The sequence below is a fragment of the Lutjanus erythropterus genome, chromosome 8 (assembly GCF_056507025.1).
Source record: "Lutjanus erythropterus isolate fLutEry1 chromosome 8, fLutEry1.hap2, whole genome shotgun sequence".
NCBI lineage: Eukaryota > Metazoa > Chordata > Actinopteri > Lutjaniformes > Lutjanidae > Lutjanus > Lutjanus erythropterus.
In genome coordinates this window covers 42,281,755-42,308,717 of record NC_139324.1, presented here as the reverse complement: position 1 = coordinate 42,308,717, position 26,963 = coordinate 42,281,755, and the positions used below count along the sequence as shown (strand labels likewise).

Here is a 26,963-nt window from a genome sequence, read left to right as displayed (position 1 = left end):
TGTCCATTTATAATCTACAGTAGGTTGTTGGTCAGCCGCTAACCGCCATTAAATCAGGGTTCAGCAGCACACTGAACAACCACCAGTGCAGTCTTGGCTGGATCCCAACATGAAAGAACTTGTTCAGACACAAAAGGCTTTGAGCTGGAGGGTGGTGAAGCTGTAGTTTGTCCTCAGCAAAGCTTTTTTTTAAAGGCTGGTGTTTGTGCTGAAATCTCACTACTCAGCCCACCCATCACTCTCAATGCAATGATTTTATTTCAGGTGATTATAGAATCATATTTATGAATATTATATTTCATTTCTGCTGTATTCTGCCAATAAAACCCTGTAAATCTTAGTACGAGGAGACATATTGTGAGATGACTGTAGAAGGTTAGAGGATTTTATATAACATGTAATTAACTGACGGATCTCAAAGTTCAGTGATGTCTCTAATGTTGGGAAGACAAAGGAAAGGTCGTCACATCGTCCAACGGCTTCAGTTATTTCAGACACCTGACTCTTTCTTGTGAGGTCAGGTAAGATCTTTTGTTGTCCAGTTTCTTGTCTGCACAGTCCACACAGTTTCACAGGTAAATATGCACAGTTTTCACCAAAGACATTTTGAAATGCCACGGCAGGAACAGCACAGGTATAAATAATAAATGAATGATGGCTGGATTCCATTTAGCTGCTTCAGTTTCAGGGTGAGCTGCCATGAGGAAATCTGCTGCTTACTTACATTTCAAACAGACTGATTAGAAATTTTCTGCTGATTAGCTTCACTGTGGCTACACTGCTTCTGAGGGGGAGTGAGACGTCCCTGTATCGAGTGATGGGTAATGGCGTGGTGACCTCTGTCCGCCCTTCTCCCCTTCCATTCCCGATTTGATGTGGACAATACAGCTTATTGATAGGAGAACAAATAGTATTATGAGTTAAGGGGCTGTGGGAGTTAAACTGTATTAGGGATGCCAGTAACATGAAAGAGGACAAATAAACAAGTGATATTTTTGCATTACCCTCTGAAACACTAGGGTATACAGATTATTATAACAACGGCAACAACGCATAAAGCAGTGACAAAATGGGTTGAGATAAAGCAATAAAAAGCATTAAAATATGGAGCATGGAATGAGGAAATGAAGAACAAAATGTGACTGTAGCTGCAAATAAAAAAGGAGAGTCTAGGCTCACGGTGGTCCTCTGTTTAAGCAAAGATGACAAACTATTTAAATCAAATGTGTTCGAGAGCAGAACAAAGGCTCTCAAGCAAAGTCCGTTTGGCACTTGAGCCTTTTTTCTGTGTGAGAGCTTATAAAATATAACGGAGGGAGGCATATTTTTGTGATGTGAGGAAAGGACACTCACACACAGACACGTACACAGACACCAAATGTCATTTGAGCTGAATTAAAAATCCCCAGTGGCACCTTGGCTGAGATGCAGCTTTTCCTCAAAGGGGGAGTAACTGTCCTGATACTTGACCTTTTCTACTCAGCTGAGCCATTTTTGACATTTCAATCTTCCATTCATCAGTCTTTTTTTTCCTCTTATGCTGCATTTTCTGTTTTCTGTGAGGATGTTGAGACAAAAAACTAAAATGTAATATACAACATAGATGTCAGTGAACAGGTAATCTATGTAAAGATGTAATGTAAAGATACAGTGGAACAGAGAGTGACGTCACACTCCCCCTCTGTGTGTTCTTATCCCAGCTTCAGTGTTTATCCAGGATGGCCATGTGTGCATGTAAGTGCATGCGAGTCCCTCTCGGTCTTTCTTGTGTCCATTTTCAATGTGGCGGCCTGGTAAGTAACTTGCGTATATTTCAAAGAAGATATTGCTTTGTGCACAGATACAATTGCTGTCCAACAACTGCAGACCAAACTCTGTGGTTTGAGTAGAGAGGTATCTGCAACTTTCTTTAAATATCTTTAATATTTTCAGTATCTTCAAAAATTCAATTTTGTTTGACAGGCACCATTTTCAAAAAAAAAAAAAAAGTAATCTCAAGCAATAAGAGGAGACGCCTTAAATCAGATTAGTTGGCCGCACTACTTCTGATCTGCAGCCCTCAGATGCAAACACGACACAACACGACACAGAATATAATGTACAGTCATCTCTACACAGGATGAAATATACCAAGATGTCAAAGTAACTTGCACATATTTTGTATATATATATATATATATATATATATATATATATATATATTACAGTGCATGGCTCATGCTTCTTAAATGATAAGTTTTGGCCATCATTTGAACTGATGATAATGTTCTTCTTACCAAGTTATTTGAATTTGGCATCATCTGTTTTATTCATACATTGATGTGTCCGGTTCATCAGGGCAGTGAGGCTGGTAATGTCCAGTCACACTCATGCAGGTGTACATCCTGGCCCATTATAACCTGAAACCTCTCACTCCACTCTGCCGACACCGGCTCCCTCCTCCGCCACCACAAACACCTATACATATACTATATTTTGGTATCGGTGATGTAACTAAAATGTAATGTTTGTGTATGTTTATGTAAGGGGGAATTCGTTCTCTCAGCAAAACCTCGTCATGGATCACATTCTTTGAAATCTCATTCAGAGATTGTGTGTAGTTTTCCTGAAATGAGAGATCCCTTTGGTTGACCCCCCGAGAAAAGGTTTTCCCAAATTTGTCCCCAAAGTCATCGTCATCAGCCTGCACCAGCTAATTGTCTGGAGCCCGTCCTGCTTTGTTCTGACATGAGGCGCTGCACAGTTGAGCTAGAGCACTGTGCTTTTCTAAAATATAGTAGATGAGGCTGCAAAATGTGTAATTTCTAGACATTCTGTGAGTTTATTTTGTCCACTGGATGTAGTGAATGTATGCAGTATGCATAACATAGTGAATTCGCTGCTTGCATACATCTCCCAGCTGAGACCCGAGAGGTCGGGAGGCGGTGGGTGGGGCGACAATGGTATCGCCAATCACAGATGGATGGACTGACGATGGAAAATTTTAGCAAATCGCCCAACTCTAATGCTAGATGATTGTTGGCCCAAACATGCAGTTTGGTGACAAAAACAAAGTAATAACTATAAGCTAGTGTGGTGATACATAACCTGCAATGGATCTTGGGACATGTAGGCACTGCTGCATGGCTCAGTAAGCAGGAAAACTCAGTTTACTTGGTCACATCACACACTGATGAATCTATTGCTTAGATGACTACATTTACTTGCAATGACTACATTTACCATCAACACTGACTGGGTGTACAGATAAAAAGTACACCTACAATGACACAGTTGGCTCTTGACCAAAACTGTATGAAAAGGTTTGACAAACAACAGATGGTTCTTATGAGAGCAGAGACAATGAGACTAGAAAAACCCGGCTGAGGTCAGACCTACTGTAGATTTGCCTAATTGAGTTCCCCCTCCGAGGTTGCTGATAGTGGGGTAGTCGGTAATGGTGGGCGGATCGATCTTAAATATCGATGTATTGATGTATTGATCAATACTTGCGTGATGAGATCGATACTTAAGTTTTAGTTTCTCCTCTCTACGTTCAGTACACAACTCCCGTTACATCATAGTGTTTGTGCAAACATCGCTCCTCTCACTTTGCTCATGCTCCGTTTGCCCCTCCCCCTCCTCCCCTGCTATGCTGTGAGTTGTTGCCGGCGTGCAGTCACATGACTCAGCTGCTGGCTGTATGATGGCAGAGAGGAAGAGGAGCGCCGTTTGGAGTTATTTTACAGCTGCAGACAAAAATACTGCAAGCTGAAAGAATTTTCTCAAAGGCAGGACAGTTAGTAAGTCAGAGAAGAAAGGCAATAAAAGGGAAAAATGTAAACATGTTATTATTTCTGAACAAAAACCTATAAATCTGTAGTTCTCAACATGGGGATGAGGCCCAAAAGGGGACCTCAGGGAATAATTCCTTGGACACAGGGGGGCTTTGGGGGTTTGGGGGTTTGGGGGTTGTGAATGAGAGCCAATAGTAGTTTTTGCTTTTCTTTAGTTATTTGCACTTTTTTAAATTTGCACTATTGACTTTATTTTTCACAAACAATTGTGTGTAATGAAAGGGATTTTTTTGGTTATATTGTTATATTGTTTCTGAACAAAAACTGAACAAAACTCTTAACTGAAAAACTAAATTTAAAACATTCCTCTGTGCTCGGTTCTCCAGTAATAATTTTATGCAGATTTCATGTTTGCAAATTGAGTTTGCTGATAAAATTGCAAATATTGAGTTAGTTAATACAAAGTATTTTTTATTTGCCTAAAATCTTTGTCCTGTGTTTTATTATGATCATAATCATGGTCAACTAATTAAAGGAAAAATCACAAATTCATTCAATGATCATGAAAATTAAAATTTTCAATTTTCATTCACATTCGCACATTGATGATGCATTCACTTCATTCACTGCTCTCCTCTACACAAAAGTAGATAAGCTGCTTTTCTAAGTAAAAAGTATCGGTATCGGCAATACTGTCCCTGTATTTACTTGGTATCGGATCGATACCAAATTTTGCAGTATCGCACACCCCTAGTAGTCGGGAGTTATGAGCTCACCGTGGTGTCATACTATTATAATTCAGTATCGGACTTTTGTGGAAAATCAGTCAATTAGTAGCTACTTTCTTTTATGTTCTGTACAAAAAGTTATTTGAATATGTTTTGAAAGCTGGAACCAAATATAATCTTCAGATAAACACTAAGCTATTAACATTTCTGAACTAAACAAAAACTTATTCCTGTTTTCATTCTGCAGTTTTCTGTTCTGGCTCTTCTACACTGGCAATATCAAAGTGGCAATGAAAGCTGAGAAAACAGGAAAAAGCTGTGAGCGTTTTGACCAGTGACCATGGAAAAGCATGCACAATTAATCCATAATACACATTTAGGAGTAAAATAAAGAATAATCAATATTTTCGCACATTTATATCACTGAGTATAGGCCTCAATTTTAAGTTTAAGTTTAGTTTAATTTCAATGTGCAATATCAGTATTTCCATGAGGTGTATCATTGTTGCAGTGTGCAGTATAATATTAACCTCTGTGTAATAAATTCAACTGTTGAGTGTGTTTATATTGTATATATTGTTCTTATTTTTTATAGTTCCTCTTGTCGATGTAACACTGAAAATTTCCCCGTCGTGGGACTAATAAAGGAACATCTTATCTTAAAACTGAGTTTTTACACATGCCGCCATTTTGGATTTTTGATGCAAATTCTGAGGACATTTTGAATGTTGGCATGAAGACACGTGACCTGAATACTTGGACCCGCCTCCCCCTTCAGTGTTTCTTGTGATATAAAGTTCACTCACTTAGTGCCCGCCTCCCACAGCCCGTCAAATGACTGGCTCAGGATACTGAAACCGTTTAGGGGTTAAAACAACAGAATAGTTTGATGCTCTGGTGGGAGGGTTGTAAGTATGTGATTATTTAATTGTGACGATGCCAGGAACTGGCACTCAAATCATAAAAGCGATTTTGAAAACCTGTGGCGCCAGACGTCTTTTACAGTGAGTGCAAACATAATATTTGTACACGCACAAAAGATCTCTGTTATGCCAAAGGCGTACAGCTTTTGTTCCCCACTCTGACAGTCTCTCTCTTCTGCCTCCATTCTTTCCACTCACTCGCTCTCTCTGATGTCTCTCGCCCTGTATCTAATCAGCTGCTGGAAGGTGACCAGAACGCAAAACTCCAGCCAGAAATCCACGACTTCTTTTTTAACCACAGTGCTTCCTAATGTGGACTTCACTTCTATTTTCTTGACTGACACTGGATTAATGAATAAAGATAATATTTGTGGTGTGGAGATAATTGTGTTACAGGCTTTTATATAACATTACAATCACCTTTTAGGGGTTTAATGTTCCACCAAAGAGGATGAAACTGCTGATTCAAAGCTCATTATGTGTTGTTTGTATTTGACTGTAAATCTGTTTGCGCTTGTGTTTCTGTCTCTGATCTGTGTGTGTGTGTGTGTGTGTGTGTGTGTGTGTGTGTGTGTGTGTGTGTGTGTGTTTGTCCTACTCACTCGACTGTGTCCTCCCAGCTACACCAGTGTCTGTGGTCCAGCTCCTGCATGTCCAGTTTGAATTTGGCCAGGCAGAACTCTTCGATGGCTAATTCGTACGGGGGTCCACACCCCAGTGCAGACACACACTGAGACACTGCTGAGAGAGAGGGGGGGGAGAGAAATGTGGATGAGTCAGTCGCAACAAAAGAAAAAAAAAGCAGAAAACACAGAGCAGGTACTACAAGTTCTTCTGTTCACTTAAAAACAGTGATTTGACTGTTTACATCTGCCCCCTACTTTAGCTTTAAAGAGCAACAAAGATAGATTATACAGACACTATAGGTAATGCTTATTGATTTATTTTTGCCTACATTCATTTTATCTTTATTTTCTCTTATTTATTCTTAAACTTATTTCTTCATGTTTTTTTATTGTTATTTCTTAATTTTATTGACTCCTTGAAGCCTTTGAGAACTTTTGTTAGTTTTCGGTCACAGTTTGAGTTGGTAAAACCAACAAAATTACTTGGTAAGGTTTAGGAAAAGCTCATGTTTTTTTTCTCTGCCAATGTGACTACTTACACCTTGGGTGCAAATAGCGTTGTTTTCTGGGTGCTTGTCTCTGCCATGATAGGTTATATACACGCAGGCATAAACAGCCACATTGGTTATTCCACTCTGGGTTTAAATAGCATTGTTGGCTACTGACACCTGGGTGTAAATAGCATCTGCCTTTATAAAAAGTAGCGAGATACAAAAGGGTGTAGCATTGGGTAGGAATGGCAGGGACATGTCCCTGACAATTGTTTTGTTTTAAAAATTAAAACATAACAACTCATGTCTGTCAGTGTCGAGCCAGTGTTAGTTAGTGAGATTCAGTGTTGACAAACCTTGAGTTATTCAGACCATTAAGGATAAAAAGAGAATTATACATAAATCTATCATTTTGTTATTTATTCCCATACAGGCTATAATCTCAGTCAGCACTCCTCTGGCAGCAGCACAGTGTCTCTCTGTCTCCCCTTGTAACATGCGCAAGTTACTGCAAATTAGGGTTAGGGTGTGTGTGTGTGTGTGTGTGTGTGTGTGTGTGTGTGTGTGTGTGTATGTGTGTGTGTGTGTGTGTGTGTGTGGTACAGTCAGTGCATGCAGCCCAGTTACATGGGTATGTTAAAAGGCCACGGTGGGGGTGAAAGCAACTTTGACCTTAAATGCTGTCTCTTTCTGGGTCACTGCAAACCAAGATGTTTCCCCGTCTGTGGGACATGACACACAAACACCATCTGCTGTCACAGTGATGGGTAGATCACTGCCCTGTAAGACCCCCAAAACAACACACACAACAGAGATGATATACTGAGCAGGAACATTTGGAGTGAATTCTTGCTGGATATTTTCAGTTTTTGTCAACGAGCAGGTGCTTGAGTAAGTGCTTAAGTGCTTTGCAAGTTGAAAAGGACGCTTTTAACTATTAACTCTAAGACTGTGTGTGCTGCAAAGACACAAGGTCAAACAAATGCACCTCAGAAAGGATAAGATAAAATGAGACAGGAAGGTAAAACCACAGTGATAAACTGATAATAATATTCAACGGTTGCTACAGTGAATCCACTATGATTCGGTTAAATAAATTCATAACAGTATGAGACTAATATCTGATAGAAAGTTTAAAAAATGCCTTATGATCCCCTTGAACAAATAGTGTTCGGGCATCTTGGGAAATACACAGTTGTTAAACAAGGAGTTAGATCCTGCATCTAAAAGTTTACAGTAGTGTTATGTGTAATCAGCAAAATGTACTTAAAGTGTCAAAAGTAAAAATATTCATTCTGCAGTAAAATGGTCCCTTTATTAACCATTCTACTGAGTTATGTGCAATAACTATTCATAATTTAGCAGATGCTATTTGCACTCAGGTGTCAATTTGCACCCAGAATGTGAATAACGAATGCAACTATTTACACCCTCATGGCAGAGACAAACAATGATCTTCTCCTAAAAATGACCCAGTAGTTCTAGATCCTAAACCTAAACAAATTACGACTGAAAACTGAAAATGATAATAAAAAGGATAAAACAAAGCGGCCTCACTAACTTCAAAGGTTGAGATACAAACTTTTTGTGGGAAAGTCCTGTCCAACCATATGTCAAACAAAAATTTAAATAACTACATGTCTAATTACAAAACAAATATGTGAAATAAAAATATAAGATCATGTCATGACAATGTGGACTTGCTACATGTAAATAAACAATATTGAAATACTTTGGCACAGATATGACATTAATAAACTTGTCACGTCTGAAACACTCCCTCGTCATCTTTCTTTTGAAACTTCTCCTAATTCTCTTCTTCCTGTTTCCCTGCAACCTTCACTTAGTTTTATTGCCACTTTGCACTTTTTTTTCCTGTTTTTCTCCCTTATTCCCACAACATTTCTTTCTCTCTCTCATTTTTTACATGACTTGCTGTTTTTTATGCGTCTTGTCTCAGTGAATCTGTACATCATCTCTATACAGTACACCTCTATCTATCTCTGCTTTGGCAGCTTCCTACAGCTTCTCCTTCTCTCCCTGTCTCTTGTCCCCTGAGAGTTTTGCAGAGGAGTGGATTAATCACTTTGACTCTTTGGGTATTTTTTGCTCATTCAGAATCACAACGTCAACTGAATTTTGTGTCATTATGTGAGTCTATGCACAGGTGTTATGGTGCAGAGGGGGGGTGGAAACTGAGAAATGGGAGAAGATCCAGTCTGTGTTGGAAAAAAACTTACCAAGGTTATGAAAATACAAATAACTTGTTTATATTCCATCAAAGAATCTGTCTCATGCTGTGTGGAGAGGGGATGAAAAGGTTTATCTGCACAGCAACACAACTCTGATCAGACACTGTGAGTAAAGATCAAGATCGAGAAGAGTTTGGGAAAGCCACAAACATAAAAAAAAGAGGGAGCATTTTTTTCTACAAAACAGAATTTTGATTTCTTCAACATGCTGACAAAATTGTTTGTGACTAACTTCCAACAGTCACAAACCTGATGCCCCATTGTCATGACAACAGCTTCTAAAACCACCACAAAAATGTTTCATGCAACTGTTTTCTGATTGGCCACCACTATGGTTGAGCTTTGCTCTCTGCTTAGTCCAGTTTGTTAGGGGCATGGAATATTAAGAATACCTAAACCAGGGCTGCAGCTGCCCAAACTTTTTCTCTTGGAGGCGGAAACTGAAACTTAATGGTCGGCCATGAGCCAAAAGTAAACATCTTTTGAATTGTACTGTATTGTTAAGATAAAAAATGACACATAATATTTTACTTCTAAAATATTTTGTGGACCGTTCTGTTGTTTTTTGTGTGTGAAAACATAAAATAATAATAATAATAATAATAATAATAATAATAATAACCCAAATCCCTGGTGGCTGCAGCCCTCAGGCTTTACATATTCATGTAATAAATCCATTCCATGTGAGTGGGATAATTGAACCGTGCAGCTGATGGCTCAGCTACATGCATGTTGATTTGTTAGAGCCTGAAGGACACAAGGAATTATATAATGATGACAGCAGTCTGTGCATTAAAATCAACGTATCAATTCTGCACAAAACAAAGGAATAGTGGAAGATAATGTTCAGTGTAGTCACAAGATTTAAACATAGATTCATTATTTTGGTACAAAATACAATTACAACTTTAAAAAATACAAATGACAAAATACTATAAAAGTAATTAAATATGTGTTTTAAATACATTTAATTTAAATGCTGCTCATCTCTGTTTAGAGGGAACTTAGTTAATGGTATAAATTCAACTATTCCTTGTTTATATTGCACTGATTCTATTTTTTCTATTTTATCTTGTTTATATTGATACTATTTTTGTATTTCCTCTTGTTTGTATCAGCTGATTGCTTATTTATTGTGTTTGCTGTTTTTTATTGATGCTGCTTTTTGTATTTTTCTGCTGTAGTGCTGCAAATTTCCCTGCTGTCAGACTCATATGAAATTATTCATATATCTTGTCTTGTCTTATCTGGGACGTTTGACAAAAGATGTAGCAGAAAATTGGTTGTTGGCGTAGCAGTATCCCAAGTATAGGTCTAAGATTTTAGAATATCCTTAAAAAAGTTTTATTTTTATTGGAAAGATTGACCCCTAAAGAAAAACACACTAAACATGATGTATTTGTGTAGATAGTCCCGCCCTTATTCCTATTTTAACACCATTTTATCCACACCATGTCATTCTAAAAAGTCAAAACTCACCTTGAAAAAAGTGTAAATCTATGAAGTTATACTTTCAACATATGACACAGTAGCAGCAATAAAAAACTACAAACGATTACTATTGCAGTTTCTCCGGCGGTGGGCCCTTTTATGAGTTACATTCACTGGTTTATGACGTAAATGTTAACTGTCTTTTTTTCTTCTCTGTGAAGATTCTCAGTCATCCAGGTCATGGTATTCGTAGAAAAGGTTGTCATGGGCAACTGGCCTTATAGTTCTGCAGGACATTTCACCTTGAAGCTTCTCATCCAAGAGGCATCCAAGTCCTGTCGCCTACGACAACCTTTTCTATTATAATACTATGACCTGCATGACGGACAGTGTTTACAGAAATGTTGCTACACACTGTGGGACGAACTAAACTATACTAATTCTTGAATGGAAAGACATTTATTTTAAAAAGAAAAACAGCTGTAACCTAATCTGTCCTCCTGTAACGTGACAAAAATTACAATCAAACGTCCCAAACCCTTTGTGACAAATTGTTTTTCTTCTTTTTAATCAACATGTTTTTCTGTCACTCGCATGTGTCTCTTTGTCAAATCAATGTTATAATCAGACAGGAGTAAAGGTCATGGTTGACTAAATTTTCCCATTTCGTACCGTAAACATTTATTGATTTGGAGCCAAAACTAAAAATAATTCAGCGAGGCCACCTTTCACCTTAAGGTGAAATGTGCACGTACACATGCACATGTACCTGAACAAGTCAGTGTCCCAAAAAAATCTAAACACACCTTTGCCTGTTTTAGATTTTAAACACTCGTGATTTTTATTGAGATTTTGATTGAACACACAACCAGCTGTGGGTCAGATTTGGAGCCTGGCATGAATTCCTGGAACGCCGGGCGATTTAAGTGCAGCAGAGAGGGAGAAAGTGCTCATGTGGACAAGTGCCAGAAAGGGAGTGTGCAAATATGGACAGAAGCATCACAGACCATCTTCCTTAACACTTATTTTTTTGACTCCTTAAAATTTGATAAACTTCAGTAGAACTGGACCAATCACAACAGTCTTTGAGGATTTTAATATCATTGTTTTATTCTGTATAATTTACCAGATAACTGCTGGGGGAATCTTTTGCTCTAGTCTGCAACCTTTTGAGCCATTTTTGGCCAAAAAAAGAAAAGAAATCCTTCTGGAGCCGCAACTCTTAAATCCTCTCTTTTCCCTGGAGACTTCTTTTTGATTTGGCATCCATAGCTAACTTACAGCGACTCAAAACGACTAACCACCATCAAAATTTAGAGGAAAAGGCACCGAGCCATAGATGTAGACTATGACATACATTTCATGGGGTGGTGAACAGCCCACATATTTTTACAGTTTACAAATGTAAGAATCACATTATGCTGTAAAACAAAAAACAAAAGAAAAAAACAGCTGAGAGAACTCCGAATTCAAGGCAGCGTACAACAATAGATTTGAGTTTTGAGCACAACTTAAAGTCTCTTTTGAAATAAACTTCAAAAAGTTTTGCCAACCTATAATGTTTTGTTGAGATAATTTACTTTTTTTCTCTGGAAAACTTGAATCTTTGAATTTTAGAAACTCAAAAACATGTATTTCAAGATTTTAACCTCTCACTTTTACTTGAATCATTTGAATTGAATACATATTTGGAGCGTTCTAAAACTCAAAGATTTACTTTTAGAGGAAAAGTAAATTATTTCAACAAAATATTCGTAGTTGGTAAAACTTTTTCAAAACTTAAGAGTTTGATTTAGGCTCAAAACTCAAACATTTATTGTGGTATGTTGCTTGAAATGTTGAGTTGTCTCAACTTTTTCATAGACCTATGACAATGATAAATGAAAATGAAAAAATAACTATTATTCATTTTCATATTAAGGCTGCTTCTGCAAATACAAACATGCTCTTTGACAACTTGTCTGGTTAAATAACACAAGAACAAGAGAATCTACTTAAGGTCAAAGGCATTCCTTTAACTAGACAGTGGATGACCTTTGAAAAATTAAACCCTGAAAGAAATAATAAATTCTTACAGCAAGACTGCAAGAATTTCTTTTTGTTTATGCTGACAGAAAAATAAAAATAAGTCAGAGCAAAGATAGATGAAAGAGACATTTAGTGTCTATGTGCATGAAGATTTGTGTGTGTGTGTGTGTGCTTTACAGCTACACAGCTGTAACTCCTGTACACACACACACACACACACACACACACACACACACTATCCTATCTTTAAGTCTAGTTTGACACCTTTTGATCTGCTGCAGCTCCATCACACTGCGAGCTATTCTAATCATATCTGGTGAGATGATTGGAAATAAACAGAAACAAGCACGATATGTTGAAGACTCAAGCTGTGACACAAGGAATTAGTGTTAAATGAAAGCAAATAGGCCAAGATGGAACACAGATGACAGATTCAGGTACTACATGCATATTAACAGCGTCTACGGAGAGAAGGGTGCAGCAGACGTGCAGCTGATGATGAGATTTAAGTCAGATGAAATGAAGGTTTAAATATAGATGAGGTGGGAGAAACGAATGACACTTCACAGCGTGCGTCACCTCTGTGGAAGTGAACTCTTCGCTAAATGCAATGGCATCATGTGAAAGTTGAGCAAGTTCTTTAAACATTTTTACTTGATTTTTAAAGAATTGACAGCTGAGAATTCAAGCATTAGACAATTAGTCTTCCACATTCTGGTGACTTTTTACACATGTAATTTACACAAACAGCAAATCCAACTTCAGGCAAAGTCATCGTTGAAAAGCAAACACAAAATTCAGATGCCAGACAACAATGTAATTATAAGAGAGGACAAGTACAAATTTCCCTGATCCCTACGCCTCTGGTGCAGACTCTTCTATCATTTTCACACTGTTGAGGCTTCATTTCACAGAAGCCTTATATGATAAGACTTTATGATTCAGAATGTAACCCACTCACTTCAGGTGGAAAAGCCACAGAAAGTTACTCTGCTGCCACCAAATATTCCATGTAGGTGGCCACCAAGTTTAGTCCCCATACTGCAAGTCTTTGCCAACAAAACGCTACAGTTCTGCAAACATATCCGCAAACAGTACTTGTCATCCCATCGAGGCTACTGATGTGTGGGTTTACTTAGTCTTAACAAACTGATAAAAGGAATCCTTACAGATACCAGAGTACCAGAAACACAACAACAAAACAAAAACAGTACTGAAAATTTTGGAGTGAATGGAGAAGTCAGTCTTGTTTCTCATCAATTCTTTCTTCAATTCTTGAGAAAAGTGGACAACACAAGTGTTACAGTTAAGTTGCATTAAATTGCCTTTTCTGTATTGTTATTAAGGAAGTTTACATTTGGGCCACCATAAATGTACTTTGGCCACCAAATTTAGGGACTTGGCCTGTGGGGTCAGTGCTTAGAAATTAGTGTCTAACCCTGAGGCAGATTTGCATCTCTGCTTCACATGGAGTCCAACATTAGTAAACTTTGACTGGCAAAGTTGCAGCCTCAACCAATAGCAAATGAGTGTGTGTTGCTGATGCCTAAAACGGACTACAAACCAGCAAACTGATGTCTGTGTGCGGCACATCCTGCACTTTTCACATTTCCTTCACTTGTGTATGTGAGACCATGCCCTAAAGCTATTGCAAAATGCAGCCAATGAAGCGCTCTGGAGTATACAGGGGGCACCTCAGGAGCCAATCAGCCAACGCCGCTGTGACTCGGACATATTTCAAAGGGCCGGATAGCGAAAAAAAATGACAGACCACTGTCATCAAAATTGAAACAGCAGATGACTTGTTTACTAAGTTTATGTATTTTTTTTCAGAACTCTGGGCAAAATATGGAAATTACAGTCAGCTGGGAATACTTACAGATTCCTTTTATTCCAGTCTCCCCACAAATGAGGACAGAGACTATCTGATTATAGTTGCAGCATATATTTAAAATGGAAATAATAGAATTACTTTGCAAAGTGGATACAATCCAGAACAGAAACCAGCAGCAATGAATCTGTTATCTGTCTTGTGATATTAAGTTAAATCATACATTTGTGTTCCTTATGAATTTAACATGTGCCTCAGTAACACACACAGCAGCAGGGGTTGGCAGAGTGAGCGAGCTCCTGAAAGAAAAATGCAAATTTCACCGTACTGCATGATGCTGCCTTGATGAAGGACGATGATTGGGGACAAGTTTCAGTCGCGGTCTCTGCAGAGGCAGTTTGGTCCTCTGTGACAGGAACCATCGAGACTAAAGAGTTACAAAGGAGGGGAATTCTCTTCGCTTCTTTGCCCAGTCCTGAATTATTCCCCATCTTCCATCTCCACCCTGTAACAACCCACTTTCGCTCCAAATCCCAGTCCAATCTTGAGTAATTACTTCCCCTGCTGACTATAACAGAGCTTCTATGCAAAGAACTCGAGCATCTCTAATAGGGTAGTTATTAAATGTGTCATATAATTATACTGGGGCTCACCCACCATCATTTAGCTCCAATTAATAAAAAATAAGCCTATATAACAGCATCATATTTAATGACTATTAGACGATAAATGCCTGTGATAACTAAATCCTTCTAACTGGTTTCCAGCCTCAAGGTTTGTATTTCCATTTCCATCCTGATTCCCAACAAGACAACGTAACAACTCTCTCATCCCACATGTGTTAATTACATTTTCAATGTCAATGTCATTAGTTTCCGTTCAAGGCTGTTCTCATGTCAGCAACTGGTGAGACAAAGAGCGGCTCAGATATCGTTGTTGTAAAATTGTCAGGGCAGGATGGTGCTCCTCCTAAAACATCTAAATACACCTACAAATGTAAGCAGAGTCAGGTGAACAGTTTCCATTTATATCTGCTGGCCACCAGGATAGTGGCTGTCCTAGTGACCCTGCAAAGGGTATTCAGTGAGTTGCAATGTGCAACCTCACCACTAGATGCCACTAAATCCTGCACATTTCATTTAAGAAAACACAATCAGAATGCGTGCATCACTTTGGATGGTAATTTTCTTTCACTTCTTTTTTATTTTTAGACATTCAAAGCATCTGTTGGGTATGTCAGCACCAGCCTCTTCATACCTAAAAACTTGCACATCTGGATTATTGCTTGTGATTGCATTTATTCCAAACCCTGAAATTCTGATTTAACACTACTTATTGTGTTTGACCATCATTTCAATCAGTTCCATTGATTCTAGCAATTAACTCTGTGTTATCTCTTTGTGAACAATATTTTCGTTCTACTTTTCTTGAGGGGATGACATGCAGCGACAGGCCACAGGTTGAAGGCTTCATAGATGAGACACATGCTCACAAAGTGAGCTACCAAGCTGCCCCACCATTAGAGGCCCAGCCAAAAACAACATCATAATGTCTATAAAATAACATTGTAATAGCAGCTTACAGGCATTATTGGGCTTTTCCACCAGCACTTTTGGCTGTGCTGAGTCAAACTGTGCTGTTCCCCAACCTGCCTCCAAGCAGGCTGCAGTGACAAACGGAGTCACACCAAGCAGCACGTGTGTAAAGAAAAGGGGTAATAGTGCTCTTTCAGCAGTAAACATGTTAGTAAATTAGCTTGTTAGCAGTAGTGCTACCCCCATCAGTCAAGTGAACCTTGAGAGTCTAACATGTAACACACTTGACCAAACAACTTTCAGCTTTGGCCCGTTGCACATGATAGTTGTGGTTGCACACATTTTTCCTGTACAAAGACGGATTCTCTCACTAAGCTTCAGGTACACTCCTGTTTCAGTTCTACTTCCAAATAAAGAAATCTGGCTGGTTTGTTAACAACCTGTTTGATTGTCTGGCTGCTCGTGTTTCTTGCTCTGACTTCATTTTAGAAATGTTGCCCGCTGCAATGAAATCACTTAAAGAGCAGTGCTGTCATAACAGACACGACTGACGGCCACAGCTATGGAGACGAGGCACAAGTTGTTAATAAACCTGAATGAAAGCAGTGAATGGTGTAGAGTTCAAATAAACTGGCTCATAAATAGTGTGCTGTCTCTGTACGGTCTGTAGCAGCTGTTCTGGCATCACATTCACTGAGGACAGACTGTCTCAGACTGTTGAGTCATGGACGATCCTGCCTCCTGAATTTTTCACACGTCGCAGCCTCTGACTCCTTCCTTCCACTTTGAAAGTGACAAACAGGCGAGGGGCAGGCAGATGTTTTCTGTCAGAGACTAACACTAATTAGGCAGCCGGATGTGATGTTCACAAATGAACCGCCACCCTCCTCTGCTCTCTCTGTCTCTCTCGCTGTCGTCATTTTCTCACCGATGATTCATGGAGAAGGAAATCTTCATCTTTGGCCTTTGATCTGGATTATTTTTGACCACAGCTACCCTTTCACCCAATCTAACATCAACACTCCCACTTCCTCGACTTTTAAACACTTTTTTTTTTTTATCATGAATCATCTCAGTTCATGGAGTAGTAGAGGAGAAGGAGAAAAGGAGAGATCTGTTTCTCTTCCCACTTCTCCGACAGCTCAATTTAGATTCTGTAAAGTTCCACAGGTTTTATGCATATTTAAAAAAACCCACACATTTCAGCTCTTCTTCCACAAACTTGGTCTATTTGATGTTCACTAAAAGTTTGGTTAAGTCTTTCCTGCTTTTGTGCACTTATGATTTAACTTTGCATCTTAGTCTTTCCAGCTGGCTACACCAGAAAATCAGGGCATGTTCCCATTTTGTGCATTGAAAAACCTGCATAAACTCTGTGTAGTCAGCCGGTGCCAGCATAAACTCTTTCTGGTGGTGGGGGAAACTGGAGCACCTGGAGGAAACCCATGCAACCACAGGGAGAACATGCAAACTCCACACAGAAAGACTCTCTGAGGCAACAGAGTGAAACACTGAGCCACAGCGTGTTGCTCCACTTTCTCAACTGCCCTCCTCTGTTGAAACTTTCTCTGTTACAGTCCAACTTTTCTTTAAATTTAGAAAATGACATTTTGGTGTCACAGTGCTATTGATCCTGTAGGTAAAGCATTTACACGATGCCCACTTAGGCCAGTTAAGCACCACTTGCATAATATTAAATGCAGCATATTTATGCTTGATTTCTCAGCCTTGCTAGAACCCGTTGAAGCAGATATTCAACTTGTGGCCCAGGGGCCAAATCTGCTCCCCAACGGTTACAGTTAAACAGTTTGTTTGATGGCATAAATGAGACTGACAGTAACACAGAAGGCTGATCTTTGTGTTGATGGCCTTTCAGACTTTGCAAAGCGCAGGAGCTCCGCAGGGGAAGACGACATAGAAATAAGGATAATTCTGATCCCATAAATGTGTTTTTTTTATACTAAAAGAGCTTAAATATGCTCTTCATGTTGCCACTAGTATCATGTTTATGTTTATTAATCATTCAATTGTATGATGGAAAACCTTTTCAAATGTTACTAAAGCATTAACAAAGAAAGTGCAGCTGCAGTTATTAAAATGGCACTAACCCTGGAATAACTATAAAAAAATCTATTTCTATCAGCAGCCTCACTGATAGGCACCACATGTGTCCTAATGTAACCATGTCCTTTTTTCCTGCGAAGTAAAATCAAGTCACATCAAGTTCATGTTTGGTCTTTCACACACTGTTTTTTCACACTTCAAAATCTTTTCCTCTTCCTGGTAATTCTACCATAATGCTGCCAACACTTGCGCTTCAGGCACACCTGCTCTTTAAAGGTGATGAGGAGTGATTTTGTGATTTATTTGTTGCATATTATACTCAAAACACACCCATGAATTAATCAAGGCACTTGTGTGAAGCTGATAAGGTTTATCCTGCTGCGCAAAATGGCAAAGTTGGATTTGGACACTCCTTGAATAAATTAAAACCTTTATGCCTTGCGCTTTGAATCATTCATTTTAGATTGATGGAATATATCTATATGATACATATATTTACTTATTGTACTGCATAATTGTGTAAGTGACAATAAAATTGACCTTTAAGTTGATTTTTTTTTTCTGTAGAATTAGTGTTCAGGTAACAAATATCACTAAATCTTGATCCTGTGTGATTCATTTTATCTTCTCTAACATGAGCACTTTCTCTCTCTACTAATATCTTTTCTGTCTTTTTGTTCCCTCTCTGTTCCCCACTGTTCTCATTACAGCTCACTAGCAGAGCTGAATAAATCAGCAATGTTGAGAATGTAATGTTCCTTTGAACGTCTATGGAAAATGGGCATTCTTCACTTGTGGCATGTTCCCACAGTGTGATTGTGCACAGATATATTTTTCCTCCTCCACTTCAGCTAAAATGGCCTGCAGTCTGCCTGAAGTGCAAGTCATCAAGAGACATCCAGCCTTGGTATTAACATCCAGGTCTTTTCACTTTTGATTATGGTGTTATTATCTGTATGTTTAAAGAGTCTCATACGGCTGAAAACTTCAGCTGCACTGCTGAAATCAGTGCAGCTGCACAAGAGCGATGAATTGACAGGAAAACTATTTTGATCTTAATTTTCACTCAACAGGTAGATTGATAATTTAAAGGGGTAGTTTGCATTATCTGAGGTGAGGTTATATGAGGCACCTCCATAGTCAGTGTGTTACATACAGTAGATAACGGTCGTCACATCCTCAGTTTGGAGAAGCAGCAGGAGTACCAGTGTAGGAAGTTATGTAGTACTGCTGTGGACAGGCTCAGCAACAAAATATATTTTATTGTTTGTGAAATTCTGTTTAACTGTGCACTATATTTTGAACATCATCTCCGCTTTACATCACACAGCCTTTTCTGAAGGGAAACCACTGCTATGTTAGCCACATATCTAATATATACATATATCTTACTGTAAACAGTGGGTAAGCTCCTCTGTGGTCGCTACTGCACACAGGTTTCCAAGTGAACATGAAGATAAATCCACTTTTTAAATACAAAAGGTTTAACAGACAAATGCTGAGCTCTCGTCTGACTGGTCCGTGGGTCCATGATTTCTTCGTGGATTGCTGCTGCAGAGGGGTTGAGAAGCATCAGTGAAAATAAATCTGCTTTTTAATCCCAAAAGTTTGAAACATACACTGTGAGCTCCCCTCCTGCCAATAAAAGAGTCTGCATCAAAGCAACTCTGGTGTTTCTTCCTCCATTAACTCCAGTCTATCACTGACCCTCTCCTGCAGAGCTGCCCGGTACTGAGCAGCTGAGCAGAGACCAGGTGGGTTGACAAACTCCTGAGCTGAGCATGCTGCTCATTAGCTGGACTCCTTTTAAGATTCCTTTCTGATAGTTCTGTTTTATAGCAACTTTTCCTGCAGGAGTTTCTGACATTGATTCAGGGTCTCACCGAAGGAACGTGCACCTCTGAGATGACCTGTGATTGGTTTAGGTCTACTGTCAGATTTCCTAAAACCTGAAAACAGAGCCAAGAGGCAGTGCAGGAGTGATTTACAATATGCTGAAAGGTTATTATGGCATTATTGCTCATTGATGCCAAAAAATGTTACCTACCACAGCTTTAATTAGTGAACTAAAAATCTGTTTGTTACATTTACCATTTAACTTCAGACAATTTTAGCTTTGATTTCTAGCCTCCATCTCTGGGTAGCATGCTAGATAAGTATTATTGTCACTGAACACACAAAGTAAAAGCTATAGGCTGGGTGGTGATACCACGGCAACACGGGTGTGGGAGTCACAAGCCCAGGCACATTGCTTCCTGGTAAATGACGGCTCTGTGAACAGGAAAACTCCATTTTCTTGATCAGTATAGCAGCATTTATTGGAGGAATATATTGCTTCAACTGACTGTATCAACACTGATTGGACATCCACATCCAAATATTCTCTTTAACTACTGATATGGGTATTTATCACAGCTGGATACAAACGAGTTGGATAAAAGTGACTCTGTCTCTGTCTAACAAGCTGTGCATGTTTAATGAATTAGCGGAGAGGAACGCCAGTAGCAGTGCTTCAGCCACCATCATTTATTGCATTGTGTTACAGTTTTACCTCTGGTGCTGTCACTCACACACACAAAATAATGCTGTCTTTCCACCTCTGTTGTCTGTCGTCCTAATCAGACGAGAGACACAGGGGGTGAATTTTACTAAGAACTAACAACATCCCTGAAAGTATTCATGTAATTAAATAGAGAGAGAGATAAAGGTAAGATTGCCCTCAAAGTAATGTCAAAATGAGCAATTTATCTCTCTAATCTCTCAGGACTTGTCTAACTTTATTGCAATTCACCACAATACACACACACACACACACACACACACACACACACACACACACACACACACACACACACACACACACACACACACACACACACACACACACACAGGAACTCAATCTGGTATCCATGACACAGCAGCTGGAGATGGCCATTCTCTACCTCCCAGGTACTCTCAGTGTTCTTATTAAAGCCCGGAGCGTGCTTCACTGTAATGTGTCATTGCCTCTTGAAAGGCGGCAGCACAAATAACCCACTGGATTTGAATAAAGCCTGGAGCTGCGCTGTTGGACACCAGATCAGAGGAGACATTCAGATGCAAACTCACACGGCGAGGCTTCAAAAATTGTTTCTAATAACACACAATTACAGTCTCATGGAGTGCCTTTAATTTTGGCACCTTTTCATTACTCCTCCATTAACCAGTACAACATTGGTTTTCTGTTCTGTTTTGTTCTAATGTACCACCACTGATCGCTTACATGTTTGGAAAAAAAATACACAAAAATGCTCTCTTGAATGTCCCAGTGGTGGATAAAAAAGGGAAAGTGCTTTCTAAGACGCCTTTTCAGTGGAGAAAACTTGATAAAGTGTCCACTACACTCTTAGAAACATGGGCTCCAATGGGGTTCTTCTGAGAGGATGAAGTTCTACCCAGAACCATTAGGTTCTGAAGGAACCTTTTGAAACCCCTGAGTGTTTTCTAGATAAAACCCTTGAAATCTAAAAAGGGTCTCTGAAGAACCCCCTGAGTGTGTCCTAGATAAAACCCCTGGAATGTAAAAATGTGGGCCGTGGGTGGGCTCTTGTTAGAACCCTTGTTAGAAGCTGAAACTGTTCTGGGTAGAACCCACAGAAAGGTTCTGGGTAGGACCATTACATCATAGAGGGACTCTCTGTTAAAAAAGTTTTGGCCAGGAACCACACAAGTTCTCCTTTGAGGACAAGCCAAACCTAAGTCAGAACTAAGTCCTCAGCATCTTCCACCGCAGCAGCTGTGTTTTTAGCGTGAAAAGGTAAAACTCAAGGAAAAACCTCAGTTGCCTAACCTGCCTACATGATGATGAACCAAACAGAAAGCAAAAAATGCCAGACAAAAGTGCAGAGGAAAGAAAAAGAACTGGTGAAATGTACATGACTTGCCTGTTCAGACAAGTGTGGGAGCAAATTCAAAGAGAACAGTGCAGCCATTTGCCAGGATGTATTTCTTTCACAGTTCCCCAGTTTGTTTCCTCCAGAACTGTGCTCACGGAGGAGCATCTTACCTAATCTGAACCAGGCAGCAAATAGCTCGAACTGGCAAACAAGCTGCCTCTTGTAATCTGTTACCCAGTGATGTAACTCCCCTTTCAAAGTGCCCACTGCTCTGAAATCAGGGTGGAAATCACATGTGAGAAAGAGGACTCAGGACGAAGCATTAAGTCAGTGCATGACATAATGTGATCTCTGTAACGGCTATAGTAAAGGTGTCTTTAATTGTTCACTGAAGTGATATGTTAATTAGTGAGCTTCAAAGGGTCTGGTAAGTGGATTTTCTTATCTTTGGAGAAGTTTGGTGTTTTCCCCTGTTTCCAGTCTTTGTGCTAAGCTAAGCTAAATGTTCCTGCTACATATTCAGCATACATCAGAGTGGCATCAATCCTCTCATCTAAATCTCTGAAATAAATCCACCAAAGTGTATTTCCCCAAAAAGTGGTGAGACAGAAGCAGAATTTTCATAAAATATCTCACAGACAATTCGGTAAAACCAACAGTAGACTGTCTCTTTAATATGCAGCCACATGATGAATCACATTGCAGCTTCAGGCACTCAAAGAAGAAGAACATATGTTATGCATAACATAAACGAATTACAAGACATTAAGGCACATTACAGTCAAGAAAATTATGACCCAGATTTGGAAACGGGACAAACGTTGGAGAGAAACAGAAGGAGGAGAGAAGCCTTTTCTTACGCATCCATGTTTATGTCCTCTTCTACATGAGAGGAGATGAAAAATATCCATAGTACAAGTATGACAATGGCAACAGCATCTTGGAGTGGGAGATAGATAATAATGACTATGAAGAGGACCTACTGCATGTGGAAATGATTTGTATCAATAAAGTCGCCTAATTAGCTGCTTGATGCCCATCTTTTTTTCTTTGAGTATGAGAAAATCAGTTGTGTAATCAGCTGAAACATTTGCCTCAGGGGTCTGCAGCTTTTACGATCAAAAGAGACATTTTTGGTCAAAAGGGGGGAAAAAAATAAAATCAGTCACAACTATTGAATTCTCTCTTTTCCCTGAAAACTTTTTTTTTTTTTTTTTTTTTTTTTAGAAATTTGACATCCACAGCTAAAAGAAGACAAACCACGGTCAGAATTTAGAGAAAAAGTCACTGAGCCAAAGACACATTCTATGATGCACCTTTTACTTGATGAAATATTAAAACTTTTTTGTGTGTGTATAGAAGATGTATTTTTACAGTTGGCAAATGTAAGGATCATTTTACACTGTAAAGAAAAATAGCCAAGACGACTCAAAATGTGAAGGCGGTTTTTGAGTTTTGAGCCCAACAAATGTTGAAAAAAAAACAAAAAACAAAAACCAGTTGTGTGTAAAGGTGGAAAACATCTGCAACACCTACAACACTTGAGACACTTGGTTTGTGTTGGACTGACAATGAAAATATCTGTCCTTTAAAGTGTCATCAACTGTCACTTTGTGCTTCTTTACTTCTTCTCTACTTGTGAGAGGCATCATTTTGTGTGTCTGTGAATGCATGAACACTTGGATGCAGGCGCATTTGTGGTTGCAGCTGCAGATTTGCACTTGTTTTTTAAAAAATTAAATATTAAACATAACTATTTATGAATCCAGTTTTGATCATTAAATCAATGACAGATTCCCAGGAATCAAGTGAAATTCTGGCATATGCCATATAACACACTGTAGACTTTCGAATGTTGCAGCTGAAATAGACCTTTTTCACAGCTGCCATATTGATATGAAATAGTAGGGTAAACACAATGATAGTATTTAAGGTCGAGGCCGTTTCATTCAGTGTAGCAGAGCCTTTCCAGTGAACCAACATGAGCAATAGCAGCTCCCTGACTCTGTTTGACACAGGGAAACTAAAAAGATCATCACTGAACATCACATTCTGTGCTCTGCTTGGTACCAGACTGTGATTCAAGCCTATGGGAGAAGCACACTATGACCTTTGATGAGGAGGTGCCTCTAAAAAAAATGAAAAACAAAATCAAAGAACACACTTCAGAGACTGATTTTCTTTTAAATGTGCACACATTCATTTGCTGTTGGCCTCCAAAAAGCATGACTGACATTGCATCTCCCAAAGATGAGACCTAAATGGAATGGAGCCTTCATTAATATGGTAACACCTGTGTTTACATATTATTTCATGTAAAAATGGCTGCTATTTGGTATATTGTTATTGTACAAACAGCACTCTGAGCCTGCAGTTTGAGCTTGTTTGACTTTATCATTAAGTATATCTGAAACTATTTTGTGCTGAGACCAGACAGGAGTCTGGTCTAACCTGCCTGGTGGAATATAAAACAAACTGTTCAGATAAAATGACGCATTGTCTGAATAATTTAATCTTATCTGTGTTAATACATGTTTTTAGCAGGTTGACATAAAATGACATTAACACACACACAGGGGAAAAACCATTGGAAAAAAATGGACCCGTTATGCCCAAAATAATCACAAACATGTTGATAATCACCACACTCGGTATGATTAGATAACCCTCTCTGAATATATATAGTGCTGCGGATGACTGTAGTGGCGGTATGAGTGGAGCGATAATGAAGAGGTTTCAGTCTGTAGGCGCAGAGAGCTCTGCATCATTTGTTTTGAAAAGTGTGAAAAGTCCTGAATAAAACAAATTTCATTTCTATTCATTCTAATTCACATCTATCCCTACTGGAACTAACAGGCCCTCCTAGACGTATCAAACCACATTATATGCCCCGGCAGAGCGGGCAACAAAGCACAATAACAAATGACTGCATGGTTTCTCTCATATCAATGTCATCTGGAAGTAAATGAGATTTTTATCACAGGGATTAGCCCCCAGGGCTTGTTAGCTATCCGACATAAAACCACTTTAATTGCATTTATAATTGATTTGGTATTTAATAACAACTGCATAGAGAGTATGCTGTGGTGAAATTGGTTTGACAAATTTCTCTGCAGAGTGGGACATTCCTCCACAGCAACAGACAGAACTATAAAGAATATATAGAGTAAGAGAACAGCTGAAACTGGTCCAGTAGATGGTTAATGAACACAACATTCAGAGAATAGAATTACTGGAACATAAGTGTTTGGAAAGCACAGAAAATAAATCAGTTTAAGATCAGTCAGCGAGAGTCTGATGTGATTGGTTGAAGTTAGTCTATGTTAAACGCATTAGATAGATGGTTCATCAACTGCCAAGTGTGTTTTTGAAAGTGCACACCCTTTTCCAAACAGTTTCTATGAACAACTTTCCAGATGGTCTGGTTTAACAAACCATTGCCCCATTCAACTTATTGCTTGCTTGAACTTCACACTGACCTACCCAGGTGAAAAATAATAATTTAATCTTTAAAGCTGATAAATATCCATGACTACAGAGTCATTGGACTTGGGACTGAATGATGATTGTACCCTTTCTCATGTAATACAAAAAAACGCCACTAACATCCACTAATATCAGGCTTTTGTCTTTAAAGGGACAGTAGACACAGATATTTATTGGCTCCACTTCCCATTAGCAGTGATGGAAACATGACACCTGAGTGGACACGCTATTTTCACCCCTATATAGTGGGAGGAAATGAAGGCTTGTCGCCTCTTGTGCTGCTTTTTCATCCACGTGCAGCTTGACTCGGTTTGACTCGGTGCTGCCACCCAGCACAGCCAAGTTTAGCTATTCTGTTATTTAAAAGCTTTTATTACAAAGCCACAAAACCAGGAAAAAAGGTGGACACCTGGAAGTGCAAACAGCGACACAGGAGAGAAACAAAACTTCAAACTACGAAGATTCATTTGGAAGCTACAAAAGTAATGAGAGCTGAACACAAAGGCACATAGGCACTTTTTGAAAACCTCTTTCTCTCTGCCCTCCTGCACACATGAGGTGAGTCTCGGCTTTCCAGCTTAGATCAGAAAAAAACCCTGAACAGAATGGGTCTACTGGCAGTGAGAGCAGGGTCGATCCTGTTTTAGCAGGTTCAGCCACAATAAAAAAAACACCTATACTCACTAATTTGGGGGTAAAAACAGTCTCTCTCTCTCTCTCTGTCTCTCTTGTTTGGGAAGAAGGGAACAACTGTGAATGGTGCGTTTAAATCAATCTTCAACCTAAAAAAATACAACAGATACAAATATTTATATCTGACCCTCATCAGTTTTTGTGTGATGCTGCCAGGTTCACACACACTCTAATACATGTGTTCATATACACACTGCATGGTTTCTGTGTCCATTCATCCCATTTCACACATTACACACACACACACACACACATTACACACACACACACACACACATTACACACACACACATTACACACACACACATTACACACACACACATTACACACACACACATTACACACACGCATACACAGAGGATTGAAGACATGTTTCTAACACGTCTTAATTAACAGAATAATGACTAAAATCATTGTGGATGTTTTCTTTGGTACACAGCTCACATTTCTAACTGGAGACAAACACACATCTGCAAACCCACACCGACCCAAACAGACACACTACACTCCACCCCCACACATAAACACACTGTTCAATGTGACAGTTAGAGGTGGTGTGTGTGTGTGTGTGTGTGTGTGTGTGTGTGTGTGTGTGTGTGTGTGTGTGTGTGTGTGTGCGCGCCACATCTATCTGTGTCAGGTTGAGTCTCATCCATCACCAGCTGATCATTATAGTGAGCGGGGCTTTCAGCACACAGAGAGATCTGCCCTGACCGGGTCTCTGTGGTAATAGCATACAATTAACGTAGATAAAAAGACCCACAACAACAGGATGAGCTGCAGCACCGCTGTAGTGTTTTATCTACACACACCAGAGGGCAGATTCTCATACGGAATATTCTATTTCTATGTGTTTTTCTTCTGTATCACACTCATCCATGTTAAATTAAATCACTTTATATTCTCTATTTATATTCAGCTGGTACAGAGCTCTGCTACGATAAAGAAAATTGGCTGTTTAAACCTGACAGAGCTGATAAACAATTTCTCAGGACAGGACAGTCTTCATGTACAACTGATGAGCTATAAATTACACTGAAAAAAAACAAGAAGAAATCTAGACACACACGTAAACTCATCATGAAAGAATAAACTAAAAAGAAAAAAGAAAGAATGAAAAATGAGATTCTAAAAAAAGATATTAAGCTGTTATTTAACTGCTTTAAATGAATTTTTCGGACAGCGATACAGTATTTGCTGATATCACAAAGTCTGCTGTGATAC

At 39.0% G+C, this 26,963-nt stretch overlaps 1 protein-coding gene across 2 annotated transcripts in view; it reads right to left on the bottom strand.

Annotated features, from left to right (window-relative positions):
- Positions 1 to 26,963, bottom strand: part of ramp1 (receptor activity modifying protein 1) — an 83,340-nt gene that overhangs the window by 26,731 nt on the left and 29,646 nt on the right. Inside the window, exon 2 of one of the 2 annotated variants that reach the window (XM_084724198.1) lies at positions 6,030 to 6,168. In XM_084724198.1, the coding sequence (XP_084580324.1) occupies positions 6,030 to 6,168 (139 nt within the window). The remainder of the gene's footprint in view (positions 1 to 6,029; positions 6,169 to 26,963) is intronic. The other variant, XM_084724199.1, reaches the window with a different exon arrangement.